Genomic DNA, 26,445 nt, shown 5'->3' on the forward strand with positions numbered 1-26,445 from the left:
TGACATGTGCTATATGCACACACACACACACACACACACACACACACACACACACACACACGTACTCCTTTCCTCCTGGAGAAGGTAGGAACCGTGGAGACAGAAGGCTGAGCCAGGAGTGCCCCAGGCCTCTGCGAGTCAGATCTGAAAGGTGGCTTGCTTTCCGGCTGTCACCTACAGTTGGCTCACATCTGTCTCCACACCTGTGGTTTGCACACAGTAGGAAGGATGGGCGTGGAAGAAATGGAATGTGAGGAACAGTGGGCTCTAGATGGGTAAGAAGGAAGGGTTGAATAGATGTTACAGGACAGAGCCCATCACCTCTGGCTCACCTCTGCGGCTTCCTTCCAGCAGACCCCATACCCCATCTCAGTGACTGCACTGCTGTCCCTAGCTCCACAAGGGTTCTGACCAATCATATAGAATAGAATGGTGCTCCCTGGTACTTGCTTCTGGGCTGCAAGACTTTCCTGATCATTCCGAACTCTGGTCAAGGTGTCTCCTGGGTGAGCTACCCTCCCATCATACATTGGCACTAAATCTGCTTTGTCCTTAATCCCGTGCTTGTCTCCTTTTCTGGGACTCCCCTGGAGGCCACATGGGTAGAGATGGAATGGCTCAGGCTGCACATGCTCTGTGGGACCCTGGGCAGATGTGCTGGCCCCATTGGACTCGTGGTATCTACATGTATGTCTGTGGTGGAGCTGAATGCAGTCACATGGAAAGCCCTTAGTGGAGGGCCTGGGCTGTCAAGCTGGTTGCTGTCCCTCCCCATTGTTCCTTCTGTCCTCTCTTTCTTCTGTACTTTGTCCCTTCCATCCTCTTCCTTCTTGTTTATTGTTTGCCCACAAAGGACTATATATGGAAAAACCTAGAGCTGTGAATTATAAGTTGGGCTTGAGGGTGGTGGCATTAGGTCACCAGGTCAGAGACTAGTGTTTGGGGGGGGGGGTCAGTGGGAGTCAGGCAACAAGAGGTGTAATGGGGCCAGAAAATCAACACCCTGAGCCATGTATATTAGTACATACCTGTGCACCGATCTTCCATCCCAGCAACCCAGAGGCCCAGGCAGCAGGATTATCCTCAGCTTTATGAGTTTCTGTCCAGCCTGGGCTACATGAGGTACTATTTTTTTTCAAAAAAGGTCAAAGCCTTGAGTGTCTGGACAAGTTTGTACTTGATCTGCCTGGCGGGGTATATTGTTTGGAGCCAGTGCAGATTACCTCCAAAATCCAGTGAGACCTTGAATGTTGCAGAGGAAGGATGGTTTCAGAATTCTGTCTTGGTGTGTCGAGGGAATCTACTCTTAACCACATTTTCCTAGTAAGTTTGGTGAAAGTAGGAATTATACTAATTTGAGTGTCCGTCTATCTGTCTGCATGTCTGTGTCTGTTAGTCTTCATGGTCTTGGGGATTAAAGCCCAGAGTCTCACCATGCTAGTTGGGTGCTTTACACCAGGCCATATGCTCAGTCCTTACTGTATGATTCTAAAGCAAGAAGGGCAGCTGGTGCTCAGATTGGCAAGAAGAGGAAAGGCCAACAGTTTGGGTCTGCTGGACTCTGAATCCAGATGCACACTGTGCAGCGGAGACGGGTGGGATAGGTGGAGGGTTTTACTTGGCAGGCATCGCCTGTGCAATGAAGCCCCCAACAGTGCTGTCTTGTATCCCTGGGCCTGCTTGCTCCATCCTGGTCAGACCTGGAGAGGAACAGAATTGCAGTTCTGACAACACACTGAGGGCCATCGACCGGCTGGAACCTGTTTGTAACCCTGGCCAGTAAGAGCAGACTGCGGCCATGATGTCCTGGAGTGTTGGTACCAGTGCCAACATCCTGTTGGTGGTGCACACTCAGCTGCTACCCACTGAATAGATACATGAGATTGAGTTTGTCCCATATCCAAGACCTCAGAGCCCTGTTGGTGCCAGCTCAAAAGGACTTTCTTCTCTTCTCCCCTCTCCTTTCCTATTCCCCTCCCTCCTCTTCTCCCCTCCCTTCTTCCTTCCCCTCCTCCCACCTTCCATGCCCTCCTTTCCCTTTCTTCTTCCCTCCCTCCTCCTCTCCCTGCCTGGAACCTGGTCTAGGTCTTACACATGCTAACCAAGCTCCTTACCACTGAGTAACACCCCAGGTCCCGGAGGGAAAGCCTCTCACCTGGGCCGTTGTCAGTAGAGACATTCTGGAGAGATGTCTATATAGATAGGCAGTCAAGCTTGTGTGTGTGTGTGTGTGTGTGTGTGTGTGTGTGTGTGTTTGGTTGGTTACTTTACAACTCTGCACCCTAGAAACCCATCTTTCTTCACGTCTGGGCTCTTTGGTCAGGTGCAGAGAGGAGACTGAAGGAACTCTTTGATCCATGAAGGCAGCTGGCAAACTTACAAGTGTAATCCTACCCTCAAACAATGCTTTTTATAAAATTTCTAGATAAAATGCCCTAATTTGAAAGAGTATTAGATAGAATTTGAGCTGGTGGTGTGAACTGTAGTTCCATCTGCTCTGTACCATGGCCCAGTAGATCTGCAGAGCCATTTGTCACACTTTGTTTCAAAGCCTGGAAGATTAATAGTCCTGGATGCTGTCCAGACCCTCCCATGGAATCCTGCATTTGGATCATGGAAGGGGTGGGCGGTGAAAAATCCAGGGCTGATCAGGGGAGGGTGCTGTGTTGCCAGGAAGATGTACCTGGTATCCCCTCGAGGGTTTGCTGGTGATTGCCCCGGTGCCTGGTGCAAAGGGGACAGAGCAGACCTCATCCCCTCTGAAGCAGGGTGACCATTCATTCCTTCAGCCAACCATTTTTTTTTGGAAGCTTTTATTATATAGGGTCTGGGGATCTAGTACTGGTATTTCTAGCCTGTAGACCCAACATCACACACACACACACACACACACACCACCTTATTTTGTTAGTGACTTGAGCACATTTCTTCAGATGTAGGACCTGGGCTCAGAAGTCTCTGGCCTTTGCTCTTGATGTGTTTGCAGCCTAAATGGGAAGAAGTGTTCATGACAAGAGGATAGCAGGGCACACATGTGGCACAGAGAAAGGTAGGCTCGCTGGGGGAGGGCTCCTTCCCAGGGACGGAGTGTGGTTTGATGGGACAGGGAGTGCTGTTGTTTAAACTGCTGTTGCACTGGGCTGGGGGTTGCAGGAGAAAGGCTGGTGATTCATCTCAAAAGCATTTATATTGGGCACTGACCTTCTAGGGCACTGAGGGGACACAGGATGAGGTAAGATAAGACTCTACATGGTGGCAGCCTTCAACCCAGTGAGGTAGGTGAGTATATAGGGAAATTTCAGTGTAGTGTGGACTCAGAGCTCTGGAGGACTTCCTGGAGGAGGAGGTGCAGGCAGTTTCCCAGCAGAGTAGACAAAAGGGCTTTAAATTGTAACTAGCCATGAGCTGGTTGAAGTGTGGAGAACAGGCCTAGTCCCAGGTGAAGGACTTGAAGTGCTTTGAGCTCCCCATCCTGTTGTGGATGCAGGCCAGAGACTCCATGGGCAGGCATTTATTTAATTCTTGCAATAGTGGGTCTATAGTTCGATGCTCCCAAAAGGATGGGCATTATGGTGTTTGAAGAGGAGAATTCTTGGTGTGTGAGCCTTAAGTCTTTTCTGGAACACTGTGGGTGGGAAATAAAAAATAGTCTTTTTTTCCTCTGTGTGTGGGGAGTTGGAAAGGGTGATGTTCTAGAAGGCGGCTGATGAAGCCCCAGGTACAGGCGCCTGGGGAGGTGGCCAGGCTGTGACAGGAGGAGGGAGAAAGAGGGCCAGGGCTGGCCACCAGGTGTTATGAATGAGCAGAGTTAGGGACAGTTCTTGAGTAAGGGTCAGCTTGGGGAAGGAGGATTCCCGGAGGCCAGAAAGAGAGCAAGGGGAAGCCATCGTGCTGGACGGTCTGAGGTGCAGGCGGAGCAGGCTGAGGTGGTGAATTTATCTAGTGTCTGGAATTGTGGCTCCAGGCCTTGAGTCCAGTGAGAAAGTGTGAGTGAAGGGATGGGGGGAGGGGCAGGGTTTCCAGGCCTGCTGCTTAGAGGCAGAAGGAAGGCCATGGTAAGTACCTCAAGTCTTGGTGGCTTTCATGGGATGGGCTGGTTTTAGCTCAGGTTGCAGACTGGTCCGCAGACCCTAGGAATTTGGCGCTAGCTCAGGCTTCTTCAGAGTATGGTGGACGCAGAGCCAAAGTATACACAGTAGCTCCCAGCTCCAGATGAGCATACTCGATTGCCTGCAGAAGTTGTACAACTTTTCTCACCTAGACTTGAAGTCCCAGAGTGTGACTTTGCTAGAATTCTAGCTCATCAGACTGCACGGAGCCCACCCTTCCGGTGGGATCAGTGTCACCTGTCAGCCAGGTGAGGAGGCGGGCATTGTTGCTATGGACTTGAGACGCGCACTGTTGGCTCACGTGGGGAAGTGACGTGAGCAGGTGAGCTGCCTCATTGCATGGTTAAAGGTGGGCATTGGCAGTCAGGAGACAGGAGATCGGCAGAGGACCCAGGGCTGTTCGAGGGATGGAAGAACATCAGTAGGCATTCTGGGTACAAGCCAGGGTAGACATGGGTGTTTGCTGTGGGCAAGTGAGGACGGAAAGGAGGCGGGCTGGGTCAGACCATGCTCTTGTTTTCTAGTGTTTTTCCTACTTGCTCCAGCCACCCCTCAACCCTTTTCTTCCTCCCCCTTCTCTTCCTTCTTTCCTTCCTTCCTTCTTTCTTTCCTTCCTTCCTTCCTTCCTTCCTTCCTTCCTTTTTTTCTTTGTTACCCAAAGATACTTTAAAGCAATATTTTATTAGGAAAGTTTAAAATTATTAGTCTGTTTTTTTTTCTTTTTCTTTTTCTTTTTTTTTTTTTTTTTACCATCTCCCTTGTTTACTTTAGCTTGAATTTTTATTCATGTATTTCTGAGTAAGCAATGCATATATATGTTCTTACCTAAAAGGAGTAGAAGAAAGCTGGGTGTGGATACAGACTTTAATCCCATCACAGGTGGATCTGAGTGTAAGACGTGGTTCATGGTGAGTTCCAGGGGCTGCACAGTGAACCCTGCTGCAAAGAAAAAAAGAGTTTGCTCAGAGTAAGTCAGTTTCTCATGCGCTTCCCGTGTCTGCCCTCCACCGGTTTCAACTCTCGTGTGAACTGCCCACACCCGAGCCCAGCCCATCGTTTGAAGCCTTTGGGTTCAGCCCCATAGCCTGGAGGCCTTGCCAGGGCCATGGGCATCTCTTCCAGAGCAGGCTACCCATTTCAGGGAAGGCAGAGCCTGCAGGCTCAGGGATAACCTCAGCTCTGGATTCTGCCCGGCTGTTCCTAAACCTGCAGTTTTCAGTGCTGCTGCGTCTAATTCCAGTCAGATCCTTCCACGCTGTTCTTCATCTGGCTTTCTACGGTTTCTCAGAGTTGTTTTGATCCTAAGACTATGAGTCTGCACGATCCCCCTCCCATCATGTAAGGGAGTGTCTTTTTCTGGCAGGAAGGAGTGTGTAAGTTAGGAAACACAGGTGCTTTGAATCGCACAGTTCGGTTTTTGGAATTAACACAGTCTTGGAGCTCAGATGAGATTTTAAGGATTATCTGTGTTTTGTTTTTTTAAAGTTGGAATATAGAGAATTTATCCATAGAAAGGAAATTATAATGTCAGATTCACTCCTGCAACACACAATGCCCTCAAACCCAAAGGAACACTGGCTGAATATTATGGGGTAGATTGTGATATTTTGTGAGGCCCCCCCCCCCCGAAACCAATGCCCTGGAAGAGGGAAACGCTTGATTCAGCTATGAGAGAAATGCCTGAACCCTGGCATCCACAGTGGTTGGATTATGGGACTGTGTGCCCTGCCTAGGCCCGGGGCTAACTTCTTAGCTGGCCTTCAAAGGACAGATTGCCACGGAACTCTGGGTAATACCAAAAGTAGCTCGAGGAAGCCAAGAGCTGTGTTTCTGCAGTGCGCACCATTGAGCCACAGCATCTGAAGCTATTTTTCTCTGCAAGCGTCCACAAACTTCATTACTTTACAGTGAGTCTGGCAGGGTTTGCAGCAGTGGAGATCTACATGGGTTTCAGACTCGCTCTTCTGGAATTTTGCCTTGGCAAGTAAATCAAACACCCAGTAAACACACTTGTGAATTTCTCCAAAGCCTCTTCTGTCTCACGGCGGCCTTTCATTTTCCTGGGCCTGCCCTGCTTGCCCCATGCACCGGGGTGGAGCCTTGAGGCTGTACAGGTATGACCAGGTCATCCTGCCAGACAAGGTCAGCAACAATTAATGGGCATAATCTCCCTTTTCACCCGCTAGAGCTGAACCTCCTTTGGTGCCTCTTCTGAATCTGGGGAAAAGATTGAGAGGAGTATTGAACTCTCACCCCTCAGATGCGCATACCCATTCATTGATCTGTGGTTCTGTGCTCCCCCAACCTGGAGGAGTTATGTTGGAATGGATACCAGAGCTGCTTAAATCCCATCTCTTGATAGCGGTCTGCCTTGCTGCTGCCGAGGGATGCTGGCCCTCTCCCCAGATCCCTATCTTCCCATCAGCAGCAGAGTGGGACTCTTCTGGGGGCACTGATCAGCTCTGAGTTTTGGTTCTCAAAAAGGCATTTTAAACGTGCAGCCCGTCAAGTGTCAGCCTTTACAGCTGACGATTGATCTCTCTCTCCCCCTTCCTCCCCCCCCCCTTTTTTGGCATGATGTTTTGTGTGTTGCTGAAGAGGGAACCCAGTCCCCTCCCCTAGGCTAAACACTTGGCCTGCCACTGAGACCAACCCCCTCCCTCCTGCCAGGGTTATTTTCCAGCATGAATGCCTCCTCTCAGTGAGTGTCCCGAGCCCTTCCTTGGTTGACTGTGTAAATTCAGAGTCCACTGCTTTCCAGGAACAGGCCCTGCTTTGGTGACTCCCTCTGCCTTGACCTTTGTGGCCAGCAAAGCTGTGCGGGAGCTTCAGGGTATGCGGCTGGTAGGGACTGTGAGGGGGTCGAATGGCGGGTATTTTAAGGTGGCCTTGGATTGACTGTCTTCTGGCATCCTTCTGCAATCGATGGGCAGGTTATTGTGGCCTGCGGAGGCTCCCTGCTGTCAGAATGCTTGCCATCCCGCCAGCTCTGAGATTGCCGTCTCTTCTTCCTGTCTTGCTGAGCACCGGCTGTAGGTGATGGTTTTTAGAGTTGCAAGGCTGGGTGTATCTATTCCCCGCAGCAGCAGTCACTCAAAAGGGAGGAGCTCCCGACAGCTCTCAAGACACCCTATGACCTCCTGTCTCCTGGACACATTTCTGTAGCACCTCCCTTGTAGCTTGCTCACCCCCTGCTTCCCGAATTCCAGCCCTGACTGCTCCAGCTGAGACCCCAGCAGCTCTAGACCTGATCGTGTCTAGTCGGACCTTCTTCTAAGACAGTTTGAAGTGCTCCGCCCCTTTTCTCCTCCGTGGATGAAGCTCAACAGCCAGCATCCTGGGCCCCTAGATCAGGCTCCTATGCCCTGCTCCTTCATGGTTTTCCTCTAAGCCTGTGTGTGCCTGCCACTGCCACTCAACAATACAAGCCATTGTCCTCTGCGTCCGAAGGTTCCCAGTGTGGCTCTTTTATCTTTAGACTGCCTAAAAGAGATCCTGTGTCCCTGTGTGGAAATACCAAGTTCTCTCTGTGAGGCCTTTTTTGACTCCGCCCCTTCCCTACTTATCCACCTTCTTTCTGTGAGGCCTTTCCTAGCTGCCTCCTTTTGGGAAAGGACTCCTCACTTTGTCTAATATGTATCCTTCAAAGCACCATATGCCTTTTCTCCGTCCTAGACTGAGGGTGGTCTTTTAGTTTGACCACTTAGCATCTTGTTCTGCCAAGAAGAGGCGCCATAAGTATTTATGGGATGAATGAACTGAACTTGGGAGTGGGGGAGGGGTGACAACAGTTATTTGGATAGAGAGGAGACAGCCATGGCCCATAGGCAAATGACAGTTTGTAAAGGTAAAGGGGGAACCCCGTATTTGGATGAGGTGTTCACTTTTAATTGGGCCTGTTAATTAGGGCTGCCTAGGGGGGCTTTGACTGCTGGACTTTAATACTTTAATAGCTGAACCTTGATCAGCCTCAGGAAGAGGAAGTGGCTAAATAAGGGAATAGACTTTGGCAGTCAGCTTTAGGAATGTTATCTACTGGTTTTTAGCCAGGCAGAGTATCTTAAAGTTTCATTGCTGTGAAGAGACACCATGACTAAAGCAACTCTTATAAAGGACAATATTTAATTGGGGCTGGCTTACAGGTTCAGAGGTTCAGTCCATGATCATCAAGGTGGGAGCATGGCAGCGTCCAGGCAGGCATGGTGCAGGAGGAGCTAAGAGTTAAATATCTTGTTCTTAAGGCAAACAGAAGACTGGCTTCCGAGCAGCTAGGACTAGGGTTTCAAAGCCCAGTGATCTACTTCCTCCAACAAGGCCACGCCTCCAAGTAGTGCCACCCCCTGGTCCAAGCGTATTCAAACTACCACACAGAGGAAATGGGGAGAGCCATGTTTGGGATGCTTGGGCTGTACAGTCCCTGCAGTCTGTAAAATGGGAGCAGCACACTTTTCCACAAGATGACATGAGGGGCGCCCATGGAAGTAGGAGTGTACTCAGGTTTGGATGGTGCCTGGAATGACAGCTCCTCAGTTTCTCCTAGTGAAACCTTATGCTGCCAAGGTGGGGCATGCCTCTAGGAAGTGGGTGAAATCTTGAAAGGATGTGTTTGAACATGAGCACAGCCATCTGAAGGACCCCAATGCCCTTGATCCATGGGTTAAGGCAAACCCGCTGGTCCCAGGAGAGCTATTGACTGAATATACAGAAAACCTCACCGCAGCTCCCTCTGGGATGTTTACAGCCTGAGATTTGCCCTTGCAGAGACACCCCCTCCCCACATTAGCTAAACTGCCTCCCCACTCCCTGTAGAAATCTGTTTACTCAAACCAGAGTACAACCAATGAGTTGCTGCTGCTTCTGCCCCATCAGAGCTGCGGGCCCAGCCTATCCCAGCTCTTCTGTGTCTGAGTTTGTCTTTTCGTTGTTCCCTGATCTCCCCAGTCCGGTTTCCAGGATCCAGCTGCATGGGGTCACCTCTTTAGCTGTAGCACTCAAGAGGCTGAGGCAGGCTGATTTCTGTGAGCTGGAGACCAGCCTGCCTTATATCCTAGTTCAAAAAAACAACCCCCACTCCCAGCAAAACAAGCAGAAAAACTACCACCCCACCAAGAACAAAGAAAATCCTGGTAAGAAGGGTGGTTTCAGATAATGCTTCTAGGGAAGGCTTAAGCTACTCTGAAATGGGGGGGGGGGTGCACATTGGGAGCCCTTACCGATTCTGAATCTGCATTCCCGAAGCTTTGAACCCACCCTGCTGGGTCAGGCCCAGCCGCAGATGTTCACAGCCCCAATCTGCTGCGGTAGGGCCCTCACTGCAGGGGTTTAGAAAGAGCTCGCCAGTGTGTGTCCCATCCTTGGCCTGTCAGTGTTAGTCAGAGGAAGCCGCACATGCACATCAATGCTCCAGTTTCTGCTTTCTCGGGATTCCTAGGGTCATCTTCCATTCTGTGCCCTCTCTATGTCTTGGAAGGGTGATCTGAATCAGGGCTCTGGTATCTGTTAATTCTGCCTGGAGGCATCCAACTGGGAAACGTCAACAGCAGAGCAAGTGTTCGAAGGCTCAGAAGGGATCAACATGAAATTGAAAGTTTAACAACTCAGAAAATGAGGAGTTTTCAGGAAAGTGGCTGGACTTAAAAAAATACAACTAAATGAGGTCACATCTGTCCCTCCAGGCAGCAGCTAGAATCTGAAGCACAGGGCAGCGGACACCCACACACCACAGAGGGCCACTGACACCCACTCGCCTGCCTGGCTCACCCAGACATCCTTCTCTTCCCGTCTTTGTTCCCACCTCTCGCCTTTGGTCACAACTCCTATCACATTTACACAAACCTCAGAGTGGTCGGCATCAAAATACTGCCCTCTGCCTCCTTTTGTGGGCTCTACAAAGCAGGTGATTTTAGGAATTGGCCTGATCCACTGCTGTGATCATAGAGTGACCCATGTAGTGTGGTATTAGAACACGTGTTGCACAGATGCTAAAGAGCCCAGTGTCACCCCACAGCACTTGGAAGGTGAGGGAGTAGGGTTTTTTTCTCCCAGAAAATTATTTGCAATTTCTTTTATAACTTCTTTTTTCCTTTTACTTGGTAACATGCTTTACACATTTTTAGATGTTTATGTTTTTCTCTGTGATTTTGGGGGGTTGGTGGGGAGACTGAACTTACTCACTTTTCGGGGGGAAAACTTATTTTCTGAGTTATTAAACTTGCACTTCCATGTTGATTACCTCTGAACCTTCAAACACAGTTCTGCAAAAGCTCTCTACTGCAGGGCCCACTCCCCCAGTATCTTTTCTGTGATTTTTTCTAATGGCCAGATAATACTTTGCTTGTAAAGAGATGCTGTGATTTACTTAATACATTCTTTGGTTTGCCTTCTTTGTTCTAAGGAGTTGAGACAAGGACTCACTCTGTGGCCCAGGCTGGCCTCAAATTCTTGATCCTTCTGCCTCTGTCTCCCAAGTGCTTGGCTTCCTGCTGTGTGCCAAGCCTGTCTGACCTGTTGTTTCTTAGTGGATCTCCTCCTCCCCTCTTTTTAGTGAGTTCCACCCTCAGCACAGTCTGCCACACCCACCTGCCCCAGCCCTGTCCTCTCCTCTCTGGATTGCTCCAGGGTTTATCTCTGCCCCAGGGTTACTTTGTGTGTCTGTGATGCTGACTAGCATTTGTTCCTCTGAAGAACAAGGGCCAGGTGGGCGCCAGAGGTCACTCCCTATGTGTAGTCAGGCTCAGTGTGTCGTCCTTGAGTTGTGCAACCTCAGGGCTTCCCACGGGTGAGGGCTGTGTGCATCAGCCTGGACCACCAACAGTGAACGCCAGGGACGAGGGAAAGGGGAATGGTGGATGTCACTACAAGTGACAGGTGCTCGAGAAATCCCCAGGAACCTTTTCGAACTCACAGCTATTTATTTTTAGTTGAGTGCAGAAACTGCTCTCTGGGAAATGCTGGTTGTATTTCAGGAGCCTGGCCACCCATGTTTAAGTCATTGCCCTAAGCAGTGACGTCCGGATGACAGACTCCTGTCTGACCACACACAGCTCAACCTGTGTAGAATGAATCCATGCCACACGCCAATTGAGATCCATGCTATTGAGGAGTGTTTTTAAAAGAAAAAGCCAGGGAAACCCCAAAACTGAGCCACTGAAGTGACTCAGGGGGTTGAGGTGTTTGCTGCACAAATTTGGAGACCTGCCACCCAGAGTGGAGGAGAGAACAGACTCACAAAGTTGCCACATGATGTCCACACATGAGCCATAGCACACACGCACACACACACACACACACACACACACACACACACACACACACACAAGTGCACTAAGAACAGCAAGGATGTAATAACAGTGATGTAAGCCGAGCCCTTGGAGCTCAGACTCTGGCTGGATGAAGGCCGTGGGCCCTGCCAACATCATGGCTGGCAGGGAACCTAGCAGCATGAAGTGGAGAATGAAACTTGGGTCAGCACCACGTTAGCAGATGTGGGTCAAAACTTCCAGAGTCTCACCTCATGGTCTCTTTTTCCTTACACATTTAAGCCCAGTAAAACCTTGGAAGGAGGTTTCCACATGGCAATCATCACAACTAATCTTTAGGTATAGCGACATAGAAACTCCCCGGCAAAGCACCTGTGTGACCTTTACAGCAAGACTGTGTTCTGTTGATTGATAAACCTCGCTCAGGGTAAGGGCCTAAGGAGGAAGGATTTGTAATAAGCATAAGGATGGATTCTGTTGATGGCGGATGCAAAGTACATGGGGCTTCTCTGTAAGGAGGGGTTCTCACTGAAAGACAAAGCTCTGGGCCTAAACAATGCTCAAGAGGATTCGGGAAGGCTGGCTCCACAGAAGAGCAAAAAGATCACCAGGTTGTCAGACAACAGCCACTCCAGCCTTCCGGGTGAGCAGGTGTCAGTAATTTTTTTCCTTCGAAGCCAATAACCCCTCATGTTTAACAAGTCTGGTTCCTCCAGTGCTTTCTCTAAGCTGTGCTTCCTACAGCAGGGGGACAAGTCCCCCTTCCTCATCCAGCTGACAAGTGACATTGATCCTTTGGGCTGCTCCGAAATCCTGCCATGCATCGGTTCATATGCACGGCCTGTGCTTACTGGTCCTCCCCCTCCTCAGACACTCAGTATGGCTCATCCCTGCTCACTCCCCCTGACTACTGAGGGACCCACTTCGGCACCTCCAGGGGACCAGAGGGACCTTGTCAGGAAGGCAGTGGTTAGCAGAGCCTGCTGCAAGTGAGAAGAGCATTGGAGATTTGCACAGGGGCTTCCTGGAGTAGGAAAGGCCCCGTTTCTCCAGCCATCCCTACTGAAAGCCTGTTATTCCTCGAGGGCTGTATCCCCGTTTTCTAACCCACTGCTGGGGTACGAGGGTGAATGAAGACGGGGTGTTGATGTATGTAGCAGACCGAATTTCCCAGAGCAGTGGGGACTCCTTCATAACCAGGCCTTGTTTCGAAGGCCATTGGAGAAGCCCTTCTTGCCCTGCCGCCCCTCCTCTCCCTCCCACCCCAGGGAAGCTGCTGGCTTGTTTTAAGCAAGGGCCAGGCCTACCAGGCTCCTTTAGTGGCCACATCATGCACTGAGGGCGGACAGATGACACCCTGCACCTTTAGGGAGGGCACACAGGAAAGGACTAAATGCCAGAAGACGAGGTGGAGTTAGTTTTTCTGAGCCTCCTTGTGTGGTAGGACCAGTGAAGATGCAGAGACACTGTGGCTACTTTGCCAGAGATGGAGAATCTGGGGAGACTGGGGGGCCCAGGGCCCGCAGTAGTGGCCGCAGGAGTTACGGATGCACGGTGATGTGAAGCCTGGCCTGTGCTGCTTTTCTGCCACGGTCTTTTACAGGAGCCTGCACTAAGCCTGTGGTCTCTATACCCAGATTGTGGTGCCACGAGGCTGCCCTTTGTGCAGGCAGCCTAAACCCTGCCTGTTTCTGTCATTTCTGCGATCAGAGAAAGAGTGGGCAGGGTAATTATGAGGCGAGCATTTACAGGCAAGTAATTTGATCCTATCCTTTAATCCACCCCCATCTAGAAAACAGAAAACACTCAGATACTCTTATATTCAGACAGAAACACAGTGATCGACAGCTGCCTTGACTCCAACCGGGTGGAGAGAAGTATCTACCCTGTGGCCATGGGCATTGGGTTTTAGGACAGGTTGCAGACTGTCCACTGTTGCCTATCCATCTGGAAGCTTCTTTTATGCCATCTTTACATGGCTGTAAGGGGGAGAGAAGGAGAGAGATGAAAGGGAGGTAAGAGTCTGGGCTACTTCCTTACCTCTTCAGGAGGGGAGGGGACGGGCAGAGTTGATAGTGAGGGAGATGTGGTATTTGGGCTGTGTGCTGCTGAGCCTGTCACTGCAGGAAAAAGGGAGGGCTTCTGGAAGCAAGCCTGAGCAATGGAATCCTTTTACTGGAGCACACACTAAGTGGTCACTGAGACAAAAGCGAGGGAATCATATCAATTCAGATGAGGAAAAGAGATGGAACGTAAAAAGGAGTTTGTTACTACTAAGAAAAAATACAAACATATATATATATGATCCAGATATCCATCAATTGGAGATGACCCTATGATGATATACTGTATATCTGCATATTTATTTAAGCGCTTTAAGATTTATTTGATTCATGTGTATTTGTGCACCACGTGAATGTCTGCTGCCTTTGGCGGTCAGAAGAGCTGGACCCCTTTGAACTGTAGTCATGGCTGGTTGTGAGCTACCATGTGGATGCTAGGAATTCAACTGGGCTCTTCTGCAAGAGCAACGCGTACTTGTAACTGCTGAGCCATCTCTTCAGCCCCTAAAGTATAATAGTTATATAAAAAATTTGAACAACACTGCATGTTTTACTGGTGATGCACACACAGCCCTTTATCAATAGTCTGAGAGAGTTGTCCCTGAAGTTCATTTGTGACGGTCTGAGGAGATGAAGAGGGGCAGGATTAGTATAGTGATCAGACAAGTTTGTGATGTTCTGATTAAAAACAAAAAGCAAACAAAAACCCTAAGCAAAGCCGGTCTTCTGACCTAAGTAAAGAGCTCGGTGTCTCCAGTTTTTCCAAGCTGTGGTTTAGCAACATTAGAAGCAGAGACCCACCCTGTCCTTGAACAGGAGCTGGCCTTGTGCTAGGTCACTCAACATTGCAGGAGTCAGGGACATAAAGTCATCTGGGGCAAAGTGAATCATTGGTAGTTACACCTTCTTAGAAGTGGCATTAATAATTTAACATTAATTAATCATCGTTAGGCCATTTCTATTTTGGGTACCCACTGGAGGAGATTCACTTTTTTTTTTTAAGACCAAAAAGATGAATGGATTATACGCTTGCCCTTGAGCCTCTCAGCAGGCAGGCCTCCTGTTGGTTCCTTCTACCCTTAATTTGGTATCTTTGCTTCTAAAGCCTTGCCCTCTGCTCTGTCTTCCAGTTGGCCCTAGAGCAATGGTTCAGAAATATGAATCTGATCCATCTCCCTGTTTGTTTCAGTGCCTTCCTTAACTCCCCAGTCCTGGAGGAAGATCACCTTTATTAATATGTCTCTCAGTACCTTCTAACTGAGATGGAAGTGCCCTGAAGTCACAGGCTAGATCTAGGCCGGCTTCCTGCTCGGTCTGGAACAGCAGAGATGATGTCAGGTTCTGTCCCACATCTTCTGAAACATGGCTCCGATGCCCCTCTGCCCCCAGCTTCTGTGAAGCTTTTTGGAGCAGGCTGAGGGGGTTTCACCTGGCGCCTTGCACACACCCTGTTGAGTATAGTAGTTGCTGTCATTTCTGTTGGGAATACCAGCTTAGAAGAAACTGTCTTATTTATCCTCCCCTCACGGTTGTATCTTGGTGCCCATCACATGATAGACTCTGAAACCACAGTGAGAGAGAGAGGAGTGTGTGCACTGGCTAGCTTTGCTGCGTAACAAGCCATCCGAAGACTCAGCGGCTTAGAGCAGCCACCAGGTTATGTTCACAGAGTACGTGGACTGGGAAGTTTGGGTTGAGCACAGTAGGCATGGCTGAGGCCTTAGCTGAGGACAAGTCTAGGCTGGGAGATACATTGCACACTTGGATCACACCTGTCACCCCTAATTCCAGTACCCTCTTTTGTCTCATCCCTCCCCACCCCTGTGCTCCTGGTCCCTTCTGAAGGGACAGTCATAATGATACATACAGGCTCATGGGCCTGTGGTGTTACACAGTGAGCCTTGACTATCTCCGCACCCCACACGTCCTATCGGGAGCCTAGTTAGCCCGACACAGCGCTGACCCGGACGTGACCTTCATTTTTAATGTACTTTATTTAGTGTAGGTACCCTCAGCCCCACTTGCTCACCCTCCAGTCCTTGCTTCAGGCTCTGCCTCTGCACTGTACCAGCACCAAACCTGTATAACTCATAATTTGCTGTGAGGGTCACGTCATCTGTGCAGAGTATGTAGATCAGTGTGTCACATACTGTTCAGGGATTGCAGAGGCCAGATGACGAGTGTGTCTGCCTGTGCCCTGCACTTCCGGTCCCCCTGGATGCAGTCACCAATGTGTTGGTTCCACACCCTTTGTGCCCTCTGCTGTCTCGAGGCTGTGTGTCTTGAAGCTGGCCTGGTTTAGATTCGTTCCCCTAGACACTTGGGGCTCTCTGGGTACCCCACCATTTCCTTCAGGGCCAGCTAGGCTACAGGGCAGATAGGCACTTTATCACTTATCTCGGAGACTGACTGAGCCACGGCGCCTGGGAAAGCTATTAGTCACGTCTGGTGTCATAGAGAAAGTTACTTAACCTTGAAGACCATTTCCTCCTCTGGTAAGTGTGGCTATAATGAAATCGACCTCATTCAGTCGAAGACGAGTCCAGGTGAGGTGATGCGCGCAAAGCTGTGAGGCCAGGGCCCTTCACCAGCCTCATTCATCTTCACCTTCAGGTGCCATATAGTTGCTAATTTAAAAACTGGGGGGAACGAGAACCTGGAGAACAGGAGACGTCGCTGTCGCTGTTCTTATAACAGGCGAGAGGCAGCCCTGCCCTCTCCACTCAGCTGCTCAGTGCAGGATTGCGACTGCTTTGCTTCTTTCCAGGGACAGGGTTTCCAGCACGTTTTCACTGTGTACGGACGAACTCTGTGCATGTTGCATCTTTAGCCCAGAGTTAAACGTCAATGTTCCTTTTAATACTTCTATATTTGGAGCTTTCATGAGACCCATTTTTAGATCAATATCTCATATTGGTAAGAGATGAAATTTTAAAATACTCATTTGTCAGTTTTCAAGTTTTATTTGCTCTTCAGGGTTTCCCAGGAGATTGGCACATGGTGTGTTACGTCACCCCCGTATTCTGTTTCTACATTTATGTATACGTATGTATGTATGTATGTATGTATGTATTGTGTGTGTGTGTGTGTGTGTGTGTGTGTATGAGAGAGACAGACAGAGAGACAGAGACAGTGCCTAATGTCTGTGGACGTCAGAAGAGGTTGTTGGATTCCTTGGACCTAAAATTAACAGATGGTTTTGAGCCATCATGTGGATGCTGGGAACTGAACCCAAATCTTCTGGAAAGTAGCCAATGCTCTAAGTACTGAGCCGGCTCTCTGACCCCATCAGCCTTGGTTTTGTGATTATATGCTATCTTGCTGGCTCGTAGCTCACCAAGTAGGCTAGAATTGCTGGGCAACAAGGCCCAGCAAGGCCCAGCAATCTGCCTATTTCTATCCCCAGAGCTAGGGCTTAAAGTGGGCATTGCCACAGCCAGCCTTTTGTTTGTTTTTGTTTATCAAGACAGGGTTTCTCTGTGTAGCCCTGGCTTTCCTGGAACTTACTCTGTAGACCAGGCTCGCCTTGAACTCAGATTTTTTTTTTTTTTTTTTTAAAAAGTGTGTTCTGAGGATCAAAATTGAGTCCTCATACTTACGTGGCAAGCACTCTGCCGGCTTAGCCATTACCCGAGCCCTGTTTCCATATTCTAGGCCATTTGGTCAATCAGTGTCCCGGAGTCACAAGTAAAAAAACATTTAGGAGTGGGGCTGGCACTCATGTCCTCGAGTCATACCACAAGCATTTCGCTGATACAAGTTGTCACATGAGAGCCCTATTCCCATGGCCTACATATTTGAATACGTGCTCAGTCATACATCTTGAACATGAAAAATTGAATCCTGTAATAAGAGATGTATGTCTCTGAATCCTAAGGCATGTTTCAAAAAATGAATGTGAGGTGTGTGCGCTGTTTCCTGGTCATGAACTGCTGAATCATGTCACCTGGAGCCAGGCTCACTAGGATTTTAACATAGTGAATATGGATGATCCTCAGACAAGTAATGTCTTGTTGTTTTGGTTGTGAGTCTAACCTTTAACAGCTGAAGTATCTCTTGTCTTGGACAAGCAGTCTTGAAAACCAATTAAGTAAGTAATACAGCCGAGACTGATAGCTTCACCTGCCCACTGACCATGGCTCTTTTGGGCCTTGAATAATTCTTTTGAAATAGACTTTCCCTCTAGAATATATAAGTATGCATATGATGCAGTTACATTTAATCTTAGACTTGGAAGGACAGACACACACACACACACACACACACACACACACGTGACTCAGGATGAATTAACTCTAACTAATGACAAAAACAAATGTTGACATTTCAGAGTAGTGTGTGTGTGGGGGGGGGGGGGTCTCTGTGACTCAGGAATTCAATAGTATTTCAGGCTTGGAGGCTCCCAGAAAGCAACAATCCAGTTCTTCTCTGGGCCAGCTGTCATGGGAAAGATTGACTAGGGCTGGAAGATCCACTCTTGGTGACTCTGTCCACAGCTAACAGGTTAGTGTTGGCTGGTGGCACCACGCCTCAGGTAGCCCCCATCTGATTGCTTTGATGTCCTCACGCAGACTCTGTGGTCTGAGAGAGCAGGAGATTCACCCTCAGAAGCCAAGTGCATGGTTTCTGCATTTCCTATGTCCCCAGAGGTCAGCAGAACTCAGCAAGTATGGAGCCCCTAGTGCTCGATCTTTGTGCCTGCCTTGGGGACCGCCCTTCTGGGACAGTGTGTTTATGAACCTGGTTAGCATCCTAACCCACCATTGAGGGGTTCTTTTTCTCCTCCTCTTCTTACATTTCTTCAGGTGGTCTCACTGTATAGCCCTGACTGGCCTGGAACTAGCTGTGTAGACTAGGCTGGCCTCAAACTCATAGAGTTTCGCCTGTTTCTGCCTCTGCCTTCCCAAGAGTGCTAGAATTAAAGATGTGTACCACCATGCATGGCCTTTACTGAGGGTTTCTGTGTAGAGTTTTTTTTACATGGGCCTGCCTCATTGAATTGGTGGCTCTTAGGGATTAGACTCAATCCCCAGCCCCTTTCCTGTTCCTGTAGGTCTGAGCTGGAGCTGAAATTCCCAACCTGTAATTCATGGTCAACTTTGGGAACTCTAAGGGGCCACTTTGAATTATCTCATTAGCACAAATTCTGATGTGATTGGAAGAGGTTCTCAGGGTACAGAAGCCTCTTGTCATTAACACTGCAAGGGAGCTAGGAGCTCAGGTCTAAGGCTTAGACCAAGCATCTATGTAAGTGAAGCAAATGTATATTGCACGTGTGCGCATGCACGTGCGTGCACACACATACACACACACATATTACATGCAAATGCTTTTTATACTATACTAGTAGCTGTAGAACTTTCTACAGCATTCGGGCATCATTTGTATTTTGGAGTAAAGCAGCTTTGGTCCACACAGCTTGCAGAGGAGAGCCGTAGAATAAAATGACTTGTTCTGTGGCCCGGTGTTTACTCTCTAGTCCTTTCTACAGATGAGACTGGGTCATTTTCACCAAAGAACTGGCATTTGCCTATTGCAGAGCAACCTAGAGGGTACAGAGTGTCTGAAGTTCTAACTATCATCTTTTAAAGATACAGTCCTCATGGGGAGGACCCTACTGCTATAGACAAAGGGAGGTGGTCAGGCTGCCTCCTTGGGCAAAGCTGGGGACCTGCCCTGTTTGAAGGCAGCAGAGACCAGCATTGCAGAGACTTCCCAGGATATTGAAGAGTTTGATGTGAAAGGAGGGCTGGTCTATTGAAGAGAAAATTCATGTTATTTCTGTGTTAAGCTCCACTGCCTGTTGCATATGGTAGTGCATGCCTAGAATGCCAGCATTTGAGAGGCTGAGGCAGGAGGATTGCGAAAGATTCAAACCCAACACTTCTATATCACAAGACCCTGTCTGGAAAACAAACAAACAAAGCCCCCACTTTCTAAGAACAGCCCTTTTTAGGGGATGCAGAGCTGTTTGTAGGGCGGGAGGGAAATGTCAGAAAGTTAACCAGCCAACAGTTATGGCTGGCTGTGGCTAAGAATGAAGTTTGGCAGGACTGGTTGTCATCTGCTTCTGGTCTGAGTCAGTTGCTTTGACACAGCTGCCCTGGCTCATTCAGGCCATATAACACTGTTTACCGTGTGTGTGTGTGTGTGTGTGTGTGTGTGTGTGTGTTTTGAGCAGACAGTATAGGATCCATGCTGTGTAAGGTCTGTGAGCTGAATGCACGATGGTTAATAAGCTCATTATCAGATTGCCTCAGATGGGGTTCAGCTGTTTGCTTTGGACAAGAGGAGAATGGCACTTTGTGACATCCTCAAAACTATTGAGAGCTTTCAGTTAGAATATGTCCATTTATTTGGGGACCTAACTGATCCTCTACATAAAGAGACATCATAAGGCTGACAGTTCTCTCTCTGTCACTCTCTATTTCTCTCTGCCTCTCTCTCTGCCTCTCTCTCTCTCTGTGTGTGTGTGTGTGTGTGTGTGTGTGTCTGCCCCTCCACCCCCCCCCCCCGTGTGTATGTGTGTGCACTTGGGGCCAGCATTCTACATTGGATGTCTTTCTTGATTGCTTTCAGCTTTAATTCCTTTGAGACAGAGTCTCTTACTGAGCCTGGAGCTCACTGATTCTGCTAAACTAGCTGCACCTGTCTGCACCTTCCCAGCACTGGGTCACAGGTCTGCACCATTGTCAGCTTTGTCCTTATGCTTGTGTGCCCAAGTAAGCCATCCCCCTAACCCCAACTCAGATATTCTTGAGTCTGATACCCGTATTTAGGACTACATGAGAGCATTTAAAAGTTTTGATGTCTATGCTGCACTCCACGGGGCTGGTGAGATCGTAAGACTTGTGGCTTGAGTTCAGTCCTTGGAAACCACATGGTAAGAGAAAACCAGGACCTCCCCCCCCCCCCCCCCACTACATACACAAGGTTGCAGCCCAGGTTGATGACATCATAGAAGGCACTATCATTTTCTGAGGCTTCCCCTACCTTAGTGCCTCTGTGACTCCATTATTGGTCCAAAGATGGAAAGCAATTTATAAAGGAAGGTACTTGAGTTCTCTGAGTGGCCCCCAGCCTTCTTTGCAGTGGGTGTGGCGTGTCTATAGCCGTTCAGTGACAGGTCACTGGATTACAAAGCAGACCACACGTCAAGGGGGCCTAACATTAGGATTGTAGTTAAGTTATTTTCATAGTGCTGTGCTTTCCAGGAGCACACATGTGTTTGAACAAACTGTCACAGCCTATGTGTGTATTTAAATTGTCATAAATGTACCCCACATTCATGTTAGGCACCACATTTTGACATACTAACAGTTACTGATAGTTATCTTCTCTGAGACTTTAAATATAGTAATGGCTACCATTAAGCAGAATGTAACAGGTTCACATGTCACTTTGTCCTGGCCATGTATGTGTATGTGTCTAGGAAGCGCTGGAGGGGAAGGTGGGCTTTGGTTGCGGAGGGATGTGTACATGCCCAGATGTACGTGTGAGAGAGGGGTCAGTGTTGGGTATCTTCCTTAGTCACTTCTTGACATTATTCTTTGAGACAAGGTCTGTCATTGATCTTGGAGCACCCCTTGCTCTGCCCCTTCCTCAGATGCTGGCTAAACAGACTGGTTAGTCAGCAAGCCCTAAGGCAGCTTCCAATTGCTATTCTCCCAGTGCTGGGATTCCAGGTGTGGGTCACCATGCCTAGCCAATGGGTGCTGGGGACTTAACTCTTGTGTGGCAAGAGTAAGTACTGACTAAGCTCTCTCCTCATCCCCTCCCTGCCTTTGGTAAGACAAACAGAAACTATTTATTTTTATTGTTCTCATTTTTCTGCTTCAGAAGCCGGGATGGAGTTTCCTGTAAGACTTGGAAGCAGCTCTGCACAGGTCTAAGTGCACTGGCCCATGCTCTGCACATCTGGCCATTGCATGTCAAGCCAGCTTGCTCTGAGGTCCTAGGGCCTTCTGGGCTGGACTGAGCTGCATCTGGATAGGATTGGTGTTATCCACCCCTTAGCTGCTGAGTCTGCTGGAGAGAAGATTCTACTTGGTAAAAGGAAAGGTTTCACAGGAGTGGGCTGCAGCTTTGGATAGATGTGGCACTCCCAGCAGGCTCCTGAAATGCCCTTGAGCAGTTACTGACCAAGATCTGTCTTCAGATCCAGGTGTATTGGCTGCCTTAGCCAGTTTGAGACTCAGCATCTTTTTTTTTTTTTTTTTTTTTTTATTGAGTGCTAATCGTGTCTTAGTCCCCAAGTCAGGGCCTTTATAGACATTTTATTCAATCTTTTCCATCTGGCACATGGGAAACTGAGGCTCACAGTCCCTGTCAGTTATTCAAGGTTTCAGCTGGTAAGTGACAAAGCCAGCATTGCCACATTGTCTTCTCTGAAGTCCTTTCTGTAAGATGAGGCCAAGGTCTGGGGGTAAAAATGTATGTCCAAGATGATGTGGCTGGCTCTAGGCTGAGCTGTGCTGACTTCTCAGACCAAGTCTCAGACGCTCTTTCTGCCACACATGGCTGTCCCTGGCATCCACCACACCCAGCTGCTGCCCAGGGAGCTGAGATATGTCCCACCCATGTTTGAGTGGCTTAGGGATAGTCAATGTTGTGTTGATTGCCGAATCTGTTTTCTATTGCTGTAACAACGTACCTAAAATGAAGTGTTTTATTTTTAAAAAGAGATGTTTTTAGCCCACAACCAAAGTCCTTGTGTTCTGCTTCTGTTGAGGGTCACTTGACTGTGTCACAAGGCAGATGGTATCCTAGTGGGAAAAGATGCCATCTTTTGGTGAGGCAAGAAGTCAGGGATGGAGGATTTGTGTGTGTGTGTTTCATAATAGTACATCTTTGTGGAAACTAACTCATCCCAGCTTCTAGCGTTGATCCCTTCCAGTGTTCCCAATGGCCTTGCCCTGGACTCCTCGCCTCACCAAGGCCTCAGCTTCCTGCATATGGACCCTAGTGAGGCACACTTAGACCTTGCTCATAGAAGCATTTCGGATGCCATGGGATGCGAAACTTGCATCTCCGTATTTACTTTATGCCCTTAGAAGAGGATGCAATGGGAGGGACATGGGAGGAGGGAAAGTAGAGGGAGAAGTGACCTTGGAAAACTGTGTCAAACCAGAAGGCAGGGGCTTGGTGGTCCAGTCAGAGCCAAGAGCCCAAGGGCACCGACCTTGTTTCAGATCTTCCTGCACACCGTCCCTCTCTGCTTTGTCAGCTTGCCTTCACACTCCTCTTCACTTCTCGTAAACCAGCAGCCATGGCGGGATCTGCTTGCCTGTTTGCACAGGGAAAAGGGAGCTACTCCTTGAGAGGAGATGGAAATAAGATGCAGCACCCTGCCCAACCCCTGCCCCATTAAAAAGACTCAATGGCTTTCTTAGACCAGCCCTGCTAATCATGGGAGAAACATTTAATTTCAGCCAGATTACCAGGCGGCTGCTTTTGTTTGGTTTTGCCTGGGTTTGTGCCTGTCAACTTTTCCTGTTCATTTTATTAAAAAGTTTATAAACAGCATTAATAAATAGATATAAAGCCGGTATATAAATGACAGAGAGACCAAATGAAATTCACAAGGGTCGCCATTGAATAAGCAACAGAGACTCGTCCTTTCTGGATCAAATTCCCACATATGCAAATTAGATACTATACCGTTTTAATTAATATTTATAAATCACAGCGTGCTTTGGGAAGGGCCAGTGACCTCCTTATGCTGCCATCATGTCACATAAATAACAAGCCCTCTGGGGACTGCTGTCTGTTTTGCATTCAGTCAGAAAAGTTGCGTGTGTCTCCCCTTAGGTATGGCGTATGCGCAGCGGCAGGTCACCGTCCAGGAAGGACCCTTGTACCGCACAGAGGGCTCCCACATCACCATCTGGTGCAACGTGAGTGGCTACCAGGGTCCCTCTGAGCAGAACTTCCAGTGGTCCATTTACCTGCCCTCGGCTCCGGAGCGTGAAGTGCAGATCATTAGCACGGTGGACTCTTCCTTCCCTTACGCCATCTACACCCAGCGCGTCCGAGGTGGGAAGATCTATGTGGAGAGGGTCCAGGGGAACTCGGCCTTACTTCACATCACAGACCTGCAAGCCCGTGATGCCGGGGAGTATGAATGTCACACCCCCAACACTGATGAGCGCTACTTTGGGAGTTACAGTGCCAAGATGAACCTAGTGGGTAAGGAAACTCTGCTTCCGCACGGCCAGCGTCAGGCCTGAGTCCCTTCTGTTGCCATGTGGTTTTGCTGCATATCAATAGGACTAAAAAAGAAAGAAAGATTCCCCAGATATCTTAGAAAACCGCATGAGGGAGCATGAATGAGTCCTATATACACTTGTGAACACTAGACAGTGGAGGCTGACACTTGGAAAGTTTTTGAGCAAAAAACATTAAGAACCTCAGTGGTTAAGCAGACCTTTGCTGGTGAAAGGCAAAATAAATTTATAGAGGCAAGATCCAAGTGGGGTAACTTCACGCCTGCAATCCCAGCATACAGAAGGCTGAGATAGCGGACTGCCCTGTGGCAGGGATATTTGTGGGTGATAATTTGGAGGTGTGGCTTGGAGGGTAAAGTGGGTGAGACCAGCAGGAAGAGAGGCAATGCCCCCAAATCAAGCAAGAGCAAAACTCCCACCCCTCCAGTGTGAGGCGACAGTAGACACACTGGGACAGGACAATCATTACAGGAGGGCAGTAATGTGTGTGTGAGGGAATCTCAGGAGGGTGTCTGCTCAGATGCTCAGAGGGGAGAGAGAAGGAGAAGGGGCTGAGACCATTTTGAGGTGTCACAATGATATTTGGGGACCACCCCCGTGGTTTGCCAGACAGTGGTAATGGTTCTTTTGGGAGCTGAGTGGACCTCAGAGGCAGACAGTACAGTTGTGTTCCCTAATTTCCTTGCTGGTAGACAGGGATTTATTGGGCGAGAGCATTCTCAGCAGGCCTGCTCTTTGGGTAGACAGACACCAGAACATTTCTGCTCGAAGCCCCCACCACTACGCAAAGAGTCGTTAATGTGAAGTAATCAGCACTCAAGAGTTCCTATCTTGGGCTGAAATTCCCTGGACTCTACCCCTCAGAGATAAAGAGCAAAAAAATACAGGTTTTGAGATTCGGGAGAGAGTAGGGTTCCAGGTACCCAGACCTCCCTGGCTGCATACTAAGAAGCTGTGAAGTGCCTGTCTCCCATGATGCTCTGTGTATGATGGAGAAGATGAAGCTGGAAGAGTGGAAGATTGGGGAGCATCCCAGGCCACCCACTGCCGGGGGATGGGGGAAGACAGACAGCAGCTAGGCTCTTCCAGTTTATACCAAAGTTCTGATCTCTGCCTTTTATTCTCACAATTAAGCAGGGCGTGTTGGTGGGTCTTTTGTCAATAAGGATGCCACCTTTGTTTATTTTTCCTTTTTGTAATGAGCCTGTATCCTAGTCAGAGGCCTTTAGGCCTCAATCTTGAGATGAGTACAGGCAGAAAAGCAAGCCCCTGTAGTGAATGCCTTCCTCTGACAGCAGAGTGGGGATACAGAGGCAGGATACAGAGCAGTGCCTTCATTTGCCCGAGTCCTCTGTGCTCTGTGACTTCCTCCTGCTGTGGGCCACTTGGGTGAATTATTCGTAAACTACAGGGGAGCAGGCCAGGCCTGGTGGTGCCAGTCTGTAATCAAGCCACGTGGAAGGCCAGGGCTGGAAGATCACAAGATCAAGGCCTTGGGCAAGATAGTGAGATTGGTCTCTGAATTAAGAGGTGGGGTTTGGGATTATAACTCAGTGGGTAGAGTACTTGCTTGCTACTCATAAGGTCACAGGTTCTAGCCCCAGTACAAGGAGAATATAAGGAATGCTAATGGTATTCTTTATTCCTGCTCCCCAGTGTCTTTTTAAATAGCCTTCTAAGGACAGTACATTGAGGAGCAAGACTAGGAGATGGGGTGGGGAGTAGGTCTAGGGGAAGGGAAAAGGGAGGGGCTGCATAGGAATGTCAAGCCAGGCATGAGGTTGAGCTATGTCAAAGCAATACCGAAACCAACAAGGAATCTTATTAGATGTCAACAGTTATCCTTACATAGTATTCTCGGGGAGCCCTTCTCATACGTTTTCAAAATAAAATCCACCTTTGCTCTAACTGTCATTAAAATACCAAGCAGGTGTCAGTACCAAGAATACTGTCTTAGGTACCACAACAGAAGAGTGTATTTAGGTTTATATGCCTTTATGGGTTGTCTGTGGCCTTGAATCAGTTGTCAAGGCTGCCCCTGTTATGGCATTAACAGTGATTTCTGTGTGGGGGTCTGAGATTCTGTAGCATTGTAACCTTCTTCGGTGGGAATGTTCTATGTTGCAGTGATCGCAGATTCTCTGCAGACCACAGCTGTCCCCCAGACTCTGCACAAAGTGGAACAGGACCCATTGGAGCTCAGTTGCGAAGTGGCCACTGAGACCCTCCAGCACACCCACCTCTCGGTATCCTGGCTCCGGCAAAAGGGTGGCGAGAACCCTGTGGAGGTTATTTCCCTGAGCAGAGACTTCATTCTACACTCCAGCAGTGAATATGCCCAGAGGCAGAGCCTGGGCGAGGTGCGGCTGGACAAGCTGGGGAGAAGCACCTTCCGCCTTACCATCTTCCACCTGCAGCCTTCCGACCAGGGCGAGTTCTACTGCGAGGCTGCGGAGTGGATCCAGGATCCAGATGGCTCTTGGTATGCCATGACCAAGAAGCGCTCTGAGGGTGCCGTGGTCAACGTCCAGCCCACTGGTCAGTCTCTCTCAGCTTCTTGTCCTTTACCTGATGGAGAGGCAGATACTAGGAGGCCTCAGGGACATTTTGTTTGATGACCATAACAACATGGTAGGGTTTTGAGCGAGGTCAGAGGTGGTTGTAACCAGACTGAAGAAACAGGTACATACACCTTTCAGTGAGCTGCACACAGCTGCTCATACTGGCCTCTGCCCTTTGTCGTGTTTACTTTACTAGATGGTGCCATAATTTAGTTTGAATAAGACAT

At 48.9% G+C, this 26,445-nt stretch overlaps 1 protein-coding gene across 3 annotated transcripts in view; it reads left to right on the top strand.

Annotated features, from left to right (window-relative positions):
• Positions 1-26,445, top strand: part of IGSF3 (immunoglobulin superfamily member 3) — a gene marked incomplete at both ends in the record, with an annotated part of 81,924 nt that overhangs the window by 23,688 nt on the left and 31,791 nt on the right. For all 3 annotated transcript variants that reach the window (XM_080915127.1, XM_080915128.1, XM_080915129.1), the window contains 2 exons: positions 23,242-23,619; positions 25,785-26,195. In XM_080915127.1, the coding sequence (XP_080771253.1) occupies positions 23,242-23,619; positions 25,785-26,195 (789 nt within the window). The remainder of the gene's footprint in view (positions 1-23,241; positions 23,620-25,784; positions 26,196-26,445) is intronic.

Source organism: Micromys minutus, assembly GCF_963924665.1.
Source record: "Micromys minutus genome assembly, chromosome: 4".
In the NCBI taxonomy this organism is placed as follows: domain Eukaryota; kingdom Metazoa; phylum Chordata; class Mammalia; order Rodentia; family Muridae; genus Micromys; species Micromys minutus.